The sequence below is a fragment of the Pan troglodytes genome, chromosome 15, assembly GCF_028858775.2.
Source record: "Pan troglodytes isolate AG18354 chromosome 15, NHGRI_mPanTro3-v2.0_pri, whole genome shotgun sequence".
NCBI classification, from domain to species: domain Eukaryota; kingdom Metazoa; phylum Chordata; class Mammalia; order Primates; family Hominidae; genus Pan; species Pan troglodytes.
The window spans coordinates 44,989,315-45,003,437 of NC_072413.2; the positions used below are offsets into that span (position 1 = coordinate 44,989,315).

The 14,123-nt window shown below is 34.9% G+C and overlaps 1 protein-coding gene across 3 annotated transcripts in view; it reads right to left on the minus strand.

Moving 5' to 3' along the window:
- MDGA2 (MAM domain containing glycosylphosphatidylinositol anchor 2) overlaps positions 1 to 14,123 on the minus strand; it is an 833,536-nt gene that overhangs the window by 115,646 nt on the left and 703,767 nt on the right. For all 3 annotated transcript variants that reach the window (XM_016926039.4, XM_001151973.8, XM_063792901.1), the window contains one exon: positions 1,684 to 1,953. In XM_016926039.4, the coding sequence (XP_016781528.1) occupies positions 1,684 to 1,953 (270 nt within the window). The remainder of the gene's footprint in view (positions 1 to 1,683; positions 1,954 to 14,123) is intronic.

A 14,123-nucleotide genomic window follows, 5' to 3' on the forward strand; every position in this document is an offset into this window, starting at 1 on the left:
TAGATGTCATTGCCTTTTAGTTCAATTCCGTACATTTCGGTGTATAGTTAGATCAAGTCTACTTTGGGATGACTATACAAAATTCATGGTAAGTGGAAGAGTAAAATAATTGAAAAAATAAAATTTAAAATGTTTTTGGTTAAGTTGAGTCTCAGAAGTAAACAGCATTATCTTGAAAGATTTGCTTTGTGCATTAAAAATATATGGATCTTTGTATACTTCTATTCCCTGGGTCTCTTACGTTAGATTCAAAGTTTCGAGTTATGAGAAATTCATAAGGAATACTAATCCTGATATGTTTTAGTAAATGAACTGATTGGTGTTTCAAAGTTTCATCCAGACATCTGATATGCTTTCCTAGATTAGACTAGCTAATATTACATTTCAGAAAGCAAAAATGGCGAAAGGCAGTTCATAATTAGAGAGTTCCCTCATGAGTTAGAAATTACCACTTAGAATTTATGCTATTAATAAGTTTTAAGTCTGGAACATTTTAATCATTTTTATGACTTCTTTTTAGATAACACATAATGTCCAGTTTCTTTTTTTACTACCATGAACATTTCAACTATTACAACTAACCTTACCTATGACAAAGAAAATGAGGAGTATTTTCTTTTAATGCATTCCTAATTTGTCACTCATAAATAACGTGCAGTATATAGATTATAAAAATAATGTAAATAATTACATAAGACATAATTCAGAGGGAATGTTTAAAAGACAATGACATAAAAAGTCAATACTTCTCCCTAATTTACTATCTGTCAGATACAACTCTGCTGCTTTTTCTTGGAATATTTGTAAACATATGGCCAGTCAAAGACAAAATTGAAAGTCACCATATATTGCCAGGTAGTAAATAAATACATATATAAATAAGCAAATAAACAAAAGAAAAAAAATTCTGGTAATAAGAAAACCAGAGCAATTATCTATTCACATGAGATTTGAATAGAAAAAAAAATGTTTGCAACTTGGTCTAATTAAAGCCAGCCAACACTACAGTATGTCTTATTATTACTGAAACACTCAAAATAACTGATATGGTTTGGCTCTTGTGTCCTCACCTAAATCTCATGTGGAATTGTAATCCCCACTTCTCCGGGGAGGGCTCTAGTGGGAGGTAATTGGATCATGGGGGTGGATTTCCCCCTTGCTGTTCTTGTGATGATGAGTGAGTTCCCATGAGATCTGATAGTTTAAAAGTGTGTGACACTTCCCCCTTCACTCTCTCTCTCTTTGCTGCCACCATGTGAAGTAGGTCCTTGCTTCCCCTTTGCCTTTTGCCATGACTGTAAGTTTCCTGAGGCTTCCCAGTCATGCTTCCTGTTTAGCTTGCAGAACTGAGTCAGTTAAACCTCTTTTCTTCATAAATTACCCAGTCTCAGGTAGTTCTTTATAGCAGTGTGAGAATTGACTAATATAATAACCAATTTCCTCCTCACTAACTCTACTAGAATTCAGATAAACTTCTATGTAATTTTGTAGGCCTGTGCATTCTTTTAACTATTAAAATAAACTTGACTTAAAAATAAATTTGTAGAAGCTCTAACTTGAGGAGTCAAGCTGTTCTATGCTCCATTGATTTACAAAATGTTTTCATTCTTATATTGACATAGGTCTAAAATCTCTTGGTCTAATAAAACAAAATGTATAAAAAGAAAATATCTGGAATCCTACCTGTAACAAGAAAGCTGCATCTCCCAGCTCCAGCTTCATTTATGATGCTACAGTTATAAACCCCATAGTTTTCATTGGAAAGACTCTTCACAGGGTACTCTGTGTATTCCTGAGAGTCAAATTGACCCGTCCGTAATAATTTATTGCCCAAGCGCCACTCATAGGTCAGCACCCGTATTGGATAGGCTCTCAGTACTCTGCAACTCATAGTGACACTTCGATCCTGTCCTTGCCGGATTTCCAAGAATGCTGGTTCCACTGCAGGGGGATCTGTAGAAAAGATATGTAAAAACAGATGAAAGATGCGACTTGCAATAAGCCAAAAGCTACTCTTATTAGAAGAAGCCATCTTCAGTAACACATGCAGCAATAGAGGAGGAGTGTAGGAGGTGAATGAAGAACATATTTAAGCCCAGAAATTTTAGCTTGGGTTGGGAAATGTGATTTCCTGAGGGTAGGAAGTAAATAAGCCTCCTTGCTTTACAAATGCATTTGCAGGTGAAACTACTAGAGCTGACTGATCCTTCGTACCTCTTTCAGCAAATATTTTTAAACTTTCCTATTAATTCTAATATTATCAATATATTCCTTTTTTGTTTGTTTGGGGTCCTTTGTCTAAAAGTGGTAAGAATTCTTTTTTTAATATGCAATGAAAAGATTCCTTTCTTCATTTACTTCATGGTCTGATACTGAAGGCAACTATTTAAAAAGCTAATTTACAAAACTGTATGAAAAATAATTCTACAGTGCTAAGTAAATAAGAAGTGAATGACACTATGAGAGTTGACCAGGCAAGTATGCTACAAAAATAATGCTCAGCTGTGTCTTCCAGAATGTATAGGAAATGGTCAGGTGAGTAAGCAGTAAGAGAAGGCATTCCAGGTAGAGGAATGGGTACATACAAAGGTACAAAATCTGAAGAGGAAGGGATGTTCAGAGAAATGCAGATGGATGAGCATAGCTGATGCACAAAAGAAGACCATAGGCGCTTGGGGGGAAATAAAGATGAAAAGAAAGAGACTCTATTCAAGGAATGCATTTTCTTGGTATTGAGGAGGTCTTCTAAAATTTTTAAATAAAGGATTTATATGATCAAATAAATTTTTTTTTGGAAAAACACTGTGGTAGACAGGAAAAGCATAAACCACAGAGGGAAGAGACAAGTTGCAAAAAAATTAAATCACTGGTGAAAGCCTGAACTAAGGTGAGGTCAGTGGGACCAAAAATGATGCCTTAGGCAATGAAGTGGATAATAGTGTCAGTCATGAAGACAGTGAGGAAAAGGAGAGGTAGATTGGTGTGTGTTGAAAGTGTCAATTTCATGCACCTGTCAATCACATCCAGAAGCAGTGTTTCTTCATTTCCAAACATATGGGTAATGTTTTATTTTCTCTTTGCTTTTGATTTTTTGCTTAACTGAATTGTACTCAGATAAAATAGTCCACATGTTTTCAATCCTCTGAATTTGTTAACACTTGCTGTATGACACAATATATAATAGATTTCTGTTCTGGGTGTGCCCGCTAAGAAGGAATAGTCTGCACTTTTGAAGTGTGATTGATATGTATCTATTGGGCCAACTCTAATATCGAGGAGTTGTCCAAATCATCTATATGGTTGTTTATTCATTTATTTTTTGCCTACTTATTCCAGTTGAATTAATTCATAAGAGTATGTTAAACTCCTCTAAAAAAAGTTAAAAGTTTTAGATATCTAATTTAAAAAATTCTCCTTGTAGTTCTGCCTCCTTTTTGCTTTACCTGTTTTGAGGTTATGCTATTAAGTATATATGAATTTAGAATTGTTTTATGTTGTCCATGAGTTGAATATTGAATATTTATCACTATAATCTCTTTTATCTCCAGCAATGCTATATATATATATGTGTGTGTGTGTATGTGTGTGTAGATACATACATGTATATATATAGTCTAACATTATTATGGCTACATTGGCATTTATTCTGTTAGTATTTGCATGTGATATTTTTCCATCCTTTTAATCTTATACTTTTAATATCTTTATAAGTATTTTTATTCTTATACTTTCAGTATCTTTAAATTTTACAAGCACCTCTTTTAAACATCATGAGCTTATGCTTTATTTTTTAGGATTTTTTTTAAGTCTGTCAATCTTTTTTTAACCGAGAGCACTTAGCACTTTATTCATTGACATTTACTGTAACTACTTATTTTGTACTTTTATTTTACTACATTTTTGTATTAAATTTACTGTAACATTATTTTGTACTATTTGTTTTCTGCTACTCTTTATTGCCTTCTTTTAGATGGATGGATTACATTATCATTCTGATCTTTTTGCCACTACTACTTGAAGTTTATTTACTCTGTTTCTACTACTCCGATTGTCTCAAAGCTTGCAACATGCATACTTAAGTTATCCAAAAACATCAATCAATACCCTTATTATACTACTGAAGAACACAATAATCTAAGGATAATTTGTTCCTTTTATTCTCATTCTAACGTGTTACTGTGTCATGAATTTCAATCCTCTTTTTTAAATAAAAAGTCTATTGTACATAGTTGGGTGTGGTGGCTCACACCTGTAATCTCAGCACTTTGGGAGGCTGAGGAGGGCGGATCACGAGGTCAGGACTTTGAGACCAGCCTGGGCAACATAGTGAAACCCCGTCTCTACTAAAAATACAAAAATTAGCCGGGCATGTGGCGTGTGGCTGTAGCCCCAGCTACTTGGGAGGCTGAGGCAGGGGAATCGCTTGAACCCAGGAGGCAGAGGTTGTGGTGAGCCGAGATTGCACCGCTGCACTCCAGCCTGGGAAACAGAGCTGGACTCTGCCTCAAAAAAAAAATTATATTGTACATTATAGTATAATATGGTATACCTATAGTATTTTTAAAAATGTCCAGATATTTGCTAGCTTATTTGCCCTTCATTCCTTCTTTCATTGTAGACTTTCCATCTGTGATGACTTTCCTTGTGTCTGAAGTTATCATTTAGATCTATCATATCTTTAGTGAACTTTCTGATCATGATTTTCTAAAAAATATATTTTAGTTTGTGGGGCTGGGAAACCAAGAGCTCTTAATGCTATACCCAAAGACTGAAGTTCTTTATAGGACACCATACACACGAAATAGTGCTATGTTTTCCTAAGGAGATCCAAGACTTAGCCACTCATAAGCAGGCAATAATCCATGATTAGTGATGTGGGGAAGTAAATAAAGGTCTCAAAGTGTACGTATGTCTGTATGTATGTGTGTGTACACATTTTTATGTTATATATACACACATATACATACATGTGTATATATACACATATGTACATGAAATATAATTTTCATTTTTATATGTATATGTGTATATGCACACATATGTAGAATTTCTGAGTACATATTATACATATATAGAATTATACATATTATGTATACACATACATATGTGTACATATAAATTAAAATACTTATATATTTTAATATTTTATATATACACATAAGTTTTATATATACATATATGTATATATATGTTTTATATATACATATATGTGTATGCGTATATATATATACACACACACACACACACACACACATAAAACATTAAAAGGTATTTTCCTTGTAGGTTTGCAGGCTTTGTTCTTTCAGCGCATCATTATATAATTCCACGGTCTTCAGATGGCCATTGTTGGTGTAAAGAGGTCAACTCAAAGTCTCACACTTTGACGTGAATGTCTTTTTTTTCCTCCAGCCACTTTCGAAATACCTTTGTCATTGCTGTTCTGCAGTTTCAATATATGGTTCCTAGTGATGAGTTTCTTTTTACTTATGGGTTTGAAATTTGTTGGTCTTCTTAAATCTGTTAAGTTTGGTGTCTTTCATCTGAGGTAATTTTGGAAAATTCTCATCATTAGCTGTTTAAATAACACCTCTTTTTCCTTCTTTATAGCCTTATTAGATGATCCTGTTCATTCTGCTTTTGATGTCTTTTAACCCCTTTTCAAATTTTGCACTTGTTGGTTTTTCTGTACTGCATTATGAATAAATTCATCTGAGCTAATTCAGTTCTTAATTCTTTCTCCAATCCTACTTAATCTGCGAAACATATATTGTGTATTAATTCCAATAATGTATACTTCATTTATTGTTTTTCTGTATAGTTATTTTGTATACCTGCCACACCACTTTTTTGTATGTTTCCACTACCTGAAAAAGTAGTTAAGCTTATCTTCCATTTCTTTAAACAAAGTAATTGTTTTATACTGCCTGATAATTTTTTTTTTTTTTTTGAGATGGAGTCTCGCTCTGTCACCCAGGCTGGAGTGCAGTGGCGCAATCTCAGCTCACTGCAACCTCCACCTCTCAGGTTCACGCCATTCTCCTGCCTCAGCCTCCCGAGTAGCTGGGACTACAGGCATCTGCCACCACACCTGGCTAATTTTTTGTATTTTTAGTAGAGACGGGGTTTCACCATGTTAGCCAAGATGGTCTCGATCTCCAGACCTCGTGATCCACCTGCCTCAGCCTCCCAAAGCACTGGGATTACAGGCGTGAGCCACCGCACTGGGCCACTGCCTGATAATTTCAATTGAAGTTTTGAGGAAGTTTTTCTGTTGGTTTTCTTTCAAAGTACTGTCTTCCTGTGTGTTCTTGATTAATTTTGATCAATTTGATTCTATGCTATTTGTTGCCCTTTAAAAATATTTATAGGATATGCTGATGACTAAAATGATGGTTTCTTTCTCCAGAGAAAATTTGTGTCCACGGGCAACTACAGACATCACTGTCTAGGATCACATTTAAGTGCATGACTTGAGGCTGATCTGAATTATCAAGTGACTTGAATTTGAGTTAAAAATCCATATAAAGGTCAACTTGTAACTATAATTTCAAGAATGGAGAACCACATCATCCCATCCTGATCATTTCAAAGTCACACATTTCCTGCACTCCCTTGGGAGTGGGAATGTGTAGATTCGGTTTACTTCTGCTTTACTCCTACCCTACAGATATAATCCTTTGAGTTCCAACTTCTTGGGAGACAGTTCTACCAACAGATCCCTCCCCTAGTGAATATTCTGGGTTTGAAGTTCTGCACCCCTTGCCCAAAGATGCCATCAGAATTGAAGCTCAAATTTGTCCATATTCAGCAAATACCCTCAAGGCAAATGTAACTTCATTGTACTTCTTTCATTAAATTTGACAAAGTATTTTTCAAATAAACATTTTACATGTTTTTAATATTAATTTTACAATATTGTCCAGATTTTAGTTGTTTACATTGGAGAGGTTTTACATAATATTTTGTCTATTACATGCCTAGAAACATGTATCTGATTGTCAAGGGAAAAAATGGATCTTAAACTCAGAAGAAAGGGCTGACTGAAGGTTACAGTTATTAATATAGCTCAGAGTGAGTATAGACAAAAATAAGTAAAATGCCAAATATGAACTTTACTCTTGAATATAATCACTTATGGGGTTAGAGAAAAATAAAAGCTTTTAAAGGAGAATAATCATAAACGATCAGTGAGATGTGGGGATCTAGAGTGTTGTGTTACAAAAATTAAAGGAGCTGCATGTTTTAGAGAACAAGAGTGGTCAAAAGTACCAAATGCTATCAAAAAACAAGTTAAGACTGAAGATATGTAAAATATATATTTTTTCTTTGACAAGTTTATTACCATTAAGGAATATAGTGAAAGCATTTTTTCTGTGTATTATATGTAATTTGGGTTTGGGGTATGTGAATTGATGGTTAAACTGTAGAAATAATGAGTGATAACTGTTCAAGAACACTGTCCATGATTTTAAAAGATAATTATTTGTGATGATTCTACCTTAAAATATATTAGGAGCTTATAAATTTGTCACTATATCCACTACCACTACTATTATTTCTCACATGGACTACAACAAATTCCCTGCAGTATACTTGTAATAGGTCAATGTACTTCTTTTGTTCTCTCATTCTTCTGAGATTTGTCAAATGCGTGTTTAACAGAAAAATCAGCTCATGTTACTTTCCTGTTCAAAAAACTTTATGGACTCACCCTTGTTTGCTATTCAGGACTTCAAGGTCCTGCAAGTTCTGGCTCTGGCCATATTCTCAACTATTCTTGTCTTGATGACTATGTCCCAAACACATAAGTTTTCTTCTTGTTTCTACATGACAAGTCTTTTGTAGACTTTAGACCTCTAATTTGTTCTTTCTGCCTGAGATGTTTTTTCCTTTGGTCTTTCAATAATAGCTGGCTCATTCTCATCATTCAGATTTTACCTCTTTAGGAAGCCCATCTTTGATGACAAGTTAGTAAAGTAACTTCTCCCTTGGTTAATTTTTATTTATCATTGCATATATTTTCTGCATATGTTCACTCTTTGTTCATATCTTGTTTATGTAAGCTCCATTACAAAGGGACCTAAAATTCTCCAATCATTGTTGCATCCTATGTGTCTATTACAGTATCTGTCATTATAATTGGTGATATATCATTATTCATTGAATAAATGAATACTTGAGTGGTGTTAAAAGAGTAAAGATGTACACATTCTCTTCAAAATTCCTCCCATCAAGACCTGGAGTTTATGTTCATTTCATTAAGTCTGGATGGGCTCTGTGATTATTTTCACTATTAGAACACAGAGCAGAAGTGATGCTGTGCCAATTTCTGGGACCAGGACACAAGTGTCTGGCAGTTCCACTTCCTATCTTTTGAAGCACCCACTCTGGAAGCGCTGAACCCCATGTAAAACTTCAACCTCTCCTCTGCAGAAACCATGTGAAGAGGCCCAGAGACAATATGGAGAAGGAGAGGGCAGAGTTTAGTTTAGACTTCCACTTGTCCCTTGCAAGGTTCCAGACACAAGAAACCATCTTGGACATTAGAGACCAGATCAGCTATCCACTAGTTAGAATTACTATGATTAGATATAATAAAATGTGGTTCTTTTAAGCTCTGAAGTATTGGAGTAGTTTGTTACATAGCAAGAAATAACTGAAACAGATGCCTTCTATCCTTCAAAGGTCAGGAGTCTGACACTATGAGTGGAGTCAAAAGGACAAGGAGGCAAAACATTAAGGCACAGTTTAAGGGACAGTCTAAGCTGGTTCAGGAAGGAAAGAATTCAGAAGGAAACTCATGGGGGAAGACAGCCAACAGATTGATTTGCTAGAACAACATGAAAACTTGAAAAGCAAATACATTGAGGACAAAGGTATCCGGGAGCCAGAATGTTTCAGTTAATGAACAGGATATTGTTGCAATTTAATAGCTCACAGGTAGAGAAGTTTGGAATGATTACAAAATCAAAGATATGACCGTTGGAATGTAATACTGAAGTGGAGATTAATGATACTACAGTCAAATGCTACTAAGTTAAGTGAATACAGTCTTTGCTCTCAAGTTATATTTGTATTTGCCTAGCAAAGTTAACGTGTTTGTAGCTATTTTTTTTCTTCTTACAAAAGGAGAAATTTCCTTTTAAGTGGAAGAGGTTTTCAGTGTAATTCATTATACCTAATGGGAACATATCCCCAAATATATATTTACTTTTTTATAGATGATTTTTGTGAGAATTCTTTGAAAGTATCCGACTTAATGAATTATCACCAGCAATGGGGGTTTTTCTAGACTCTCTCTATATATGAATGTCATTTGTCCACACCTGAAAGATTCAGCCCATTCAATTTTCAATGGCCTGTAAGGAAGAATGATAATGTTGGGTTAAAATTCTTCAAACATTGTCTATTTTCATAAAGTTTAATAGAGTCTGAGTTGCAAAGCATCCCTAAATTAAAGGCTATTTAAAAGGCCTTTTATTTAAAAGACTGCCCACACTACTTTGATTCCAGGGTGGTTTCTTCACCTCAAAAAAGCTAAATAATATGAAAACAAGCGCACTCATTATAGTGCACTCAAGTCTGCCAATGGAAACTTTCTCCTGATAGATGGTTCATTTTAAGCATACTAGCTATTGATAGTTGGACATTTCATTCTTTGGAATATCCAGTGAGAAGGATAGGCCTTTGCAGTTATGATGAAATGTATAGTGTGAAAATTTCGAATATGATGAAAGAAATCTTCAGGTGTTAAAAAAAGTTAGAGCTCACTATTGTGATAGAATCAGTTTTTTATGGCATAAAATTTATTCAGAATGTTTTTATGAAGTATTCAACATGAAGGAAATGAAATATATAGGAATATTATGAGAAAAATCTACTTAGCATATTCTGAAATGCTTAAAAGTAGGATTTCTTAAGAAAAGTAGGTGCCTGTGTTTTGTTCAATTAAAATATATGATTCTTATGATATATTATTATATTATACAAGTTTTTTCACTTATACTAAGATAGTTGGTTAAAAAGTCTATTTATGAAACCACACTACATGTATACTGAAGGATGATGATTATAAAAATAAAGATTATATTTCTTGACACTGAATATTTACTAAATGCAAATACTGTGTTAAGATATTCACACAGATTATCTTTTTATAACAATAACCCATTTATAGAAGAAAAAGAAAAGACGAACAGAAAAATTAAGCAAGTCACCCAGCTAAAAAGTAGCAGACTAAGGAATCAAACAAGGCAATCTGATTTCAGAATGCATGCTCTTAAAAACAGCCTATGTCACATTATTTCCAATTGCAGATACTACCAGTGGTTCATGAATTAGCTCTCTCCCTAAAAGAGGACTTTGAAAATCTTGCCTTACTTGTTATTTAAAGTTATCAATTAAAATAGAGGTTGACCTACTCACACCATCATTTAAAATTCACAACCTTACAAAGGCAATGAAGAAAAGTCATGCTTTGTGGAAAGCATCAAAGTATTACAACAAAACTACTAATTTAAAGAAAAATGTTACAGAATTTTGAATCAAATTCAAACTGCAGTTTATATGGCAATGTACTTCATGTAAATTAATTTTGGTATTACCCATATATTATAATCTATACAAGTGTTTGTAGAACATTAAATGTCTGAAGGTAAAAGTGTAATCTTTCAAAGTAATTAAGGATTTTAGTTGTAATAAAGTTATTAAGTAACAAGTGCCCAAGATTAATGATTTTAGCATTTTCTTTTTGTATCTACTGGCTCAAGATGTCCAGCAAGGTTTCTAAATACTTAGTTCTAATATTTAAATCCATATAGAGATATCTACTTTATTTGGGAAGAATAATGCATGAAAATACCAGATTATAGGGAAATGTTTATTTGTGTGTATTTCTTAATAAGGGGATGAGAGAGTAAGTAGTTCATGCATTTTTTTGACAGCATGAATAAAATTTTGCATTTATTTCTTGAAAAAAAAAATGACAGTTTCAATGAGTACCAGAACTGTAAGCAAAGCAATGTTTTTAATTTTAAAAACAATAAAAGATATTTAAATAAATAATAGAACCTTCAAATGAATATTAAAAATATTAATATAACCTGTTTTTAAATATTTAAGGGAGTGTGAGACAATGGACGTTAAATATGCATGGGCTGTCTTCAATCACGTACAGTTGAAAGAGGAGTTGAAACAGTCCTGTCTATTTGGAGGACTTCGTATAAGTACAATCTTAATTATTTAACCATTAGAGGAGCACTGAGAAATATGTACTCATTAGAGTGATTTCCTCTCGAGCCACATCTTCCCAAGTCAAAAGCATGCCCAACCAAATACTTGTTGTCTGGTTCTTTGTTGGGATTAAAGTCATTTAAGGAAAATTGTGCTCATAATTATTTATAAATGCAATATTTATAAAAGAAAATCTAGGAGTTAGAGTATTAGGTCAGGGAATTAAATTCTTCCATTGCCCATTAAGAAGAGTCAAATTGCTACAATTAATATATGACAACCTCCCTCTCCATGAACACATAGAAGTGTTGGCAGGGTGGTGTGCCTGAAGACAGCATGGAAGATCTATACTTCACCTTCATCAATCCTTACCCACTGCATCTTTTCTATTTGGCTGTTCCTGAGTTGTATTCACTACAGTTGTCCCCCCTTATCCATGCAAGATACATTCCAAGATCCCCAGCAAATGACAGAACTTGCAGATAGTACTGAACACTATATTTACTGTTTTTTTCTTATACATGCATACATACCTATGATAAATTTTCATTTATTAATTAGGCACAGTAAGAGATGGACAGCAATAACTAATAATAAAAGAATGATTATAATAATATACAGTAATAAAAGTGATGTAAATATAGTCCCTCCTCTTCTCTCTTAAAATACTATAATAAGGAAAGAAGCTGCAGATGCCGGGAAAGAGTGAGTGACTGACCCCCAGGGCTTCACAACCCCACCAATGACTTCAATAATCCTAAGCATGAGAAAACCGCTTGACTCTCTGGGGGCCTCCAGACTAACACAGAAAGCTGCCTAGATATTATGTAGAGGAATTGCTCCAGAACTGTGACCTGCCCTGGGGCTAACACCACCTCTGGTGCAGCTGGCCAAGGTGGAGGGCAGGAGGCTGGGCACTTTCACACACCCTGAAGACAAATCTCCCTGATGCTGATGCTGCAGGCTATTATGGGACCAAGACAAGGGGAGATCACCTGCTCCACAGGTGCCTGCCTAAGCTGCTCCCACTGACCGTGGTTCCACCCTCTCCAGAGACAGGCTTACAGTGCAGCAGGCCAAAATCCCTGAAGGTAGATGCAAAAATCCCAAAAAAATATAACCAAATAGAATTCAGCAGCACATCAACATAGTACTGGATGTCCGAGCCAGAGCAATTAGGCAAGAAAAAGAAATAAAAGGCATCTACATTAAAAAAATGAAGTCAAAGTGTCCCTCTTTGCTGATGACATGATCTTACGTCTAGAAAAATATAAAGACTTCATTTAAAAAATTCCTAGATTTGGGCCGGGCACGGTGACTCACACCTGTAATCCCGGCACTTTGGGAAGCCAAGGTGGGTGGATCACAAAGTCAGGAGTTCAAGACCAGCTTGGCCAACATGGTGAAACCCCATCTCTACTAAAAATACAAAAAAAAAAAATTAGTTGGGTATGGTGGTGTGTGCCTGTAGTCCCAGCTACTTGGGAGGCTGAGACAAGAGAATTGCTTAAACCTGGGAGGCAGAGGTTGCAGTGAGCTGAGATCGTGCCATTGCACTCCAGCCTAGGAAACAGAGCAAGACTCTGTCTAAAAAAAAAAAAAAACAAATCCTAGATTTGATAAATAAATTCAGTAACGTTGCAGGATACAAAATCAACACATAAAAATCAGTAGTGTTTCTATATACCAATAATGAACTAGCTGAGAAAAAATCAAGAAAACAATCCCACTTGCAATAGCTACAAAAAATATAGGAATAAATTGTCCTTGCAATAGTTTGCTGAGAATGATGGTTTCCAGTTTCATCCATGTCCCTACAAAGGACATGAACTCATTATTTTTTATGGCTGCATGGTATTCCATGGTGTATATGTGCCACATTTTCTTAATCCAGTCTATCATTGTTGGACATTTGGGTTGGTTCCAAGTCTTTGCTATTGTGACTATTGCCGCAATAAACATGCATGTGCATGTGTCTTTATAGCAGCATGATTTATAGTCCTTTGGGTATATACCCAGTAATGGGATGGCTGGGTCAAATGGTATTTCCAGTTCTAGATCCCAGAGGAATTGCCACACTGACTTCCACAAGGGTTGAACTAGTTTACAGTCCCACCAACAGTGTAAAAGTGTTCCTATTTCTCCACATCCTCTCCAGCACCTGTTGTTTCTTGACTTTTTAATGATCACCATGCTAACTGAGATGATATCTCATTGTGGTTTTGATTTGCATTTCTCTGATGGCCAGTGATGATGAGCATTGTTTCATGTGTCTGTTGGCTGCATAAATGTCTTCTTTTGAGAAGTGTCTGTTCATATCCTTCACCCACTTGTTGATGGGGTTGTTTGTTTTTTTCTTGTAAATTTGTTTGAGTTCATTGTAGATTCTGGATATTAGCCCTTTGTCAGATAAGTAGATTGCAAAAATTTTCTCCCATTCTGTAGGTTGCCTGTTCACTCTGAAGGTAGGGAATTGAACAAGGAGAACACTTGGACACAGGAAGGGGAACATCACACACCGGGGCCCGTTGTGGGGTAGGGGGAAGGGGGAGGGATAGCATTAGGAGATATACCTAATGTAAATGATGAGTTAATGGGTGCAGCACACCAACATGGCACATGTATACATATGTAACAAACCTGCACGTTGTGCACATGTACCCTAGAACTTAAAGTATTACATATATATATATATATATATATATATATATATATATGGAATAAATTTAACAAAGGAAGTAAAAGGTCTCTGCAAGGGCAACTACAGAACTGATGAAATAAATTAAAGAGGACACAAACAATTGGAAAGACATTCCATTTTCATGAATAAGAAGAATTGATGTCATTAAAATGATTCTACTGCCCAAAGCAATCTATAGATTCAAAGCAGT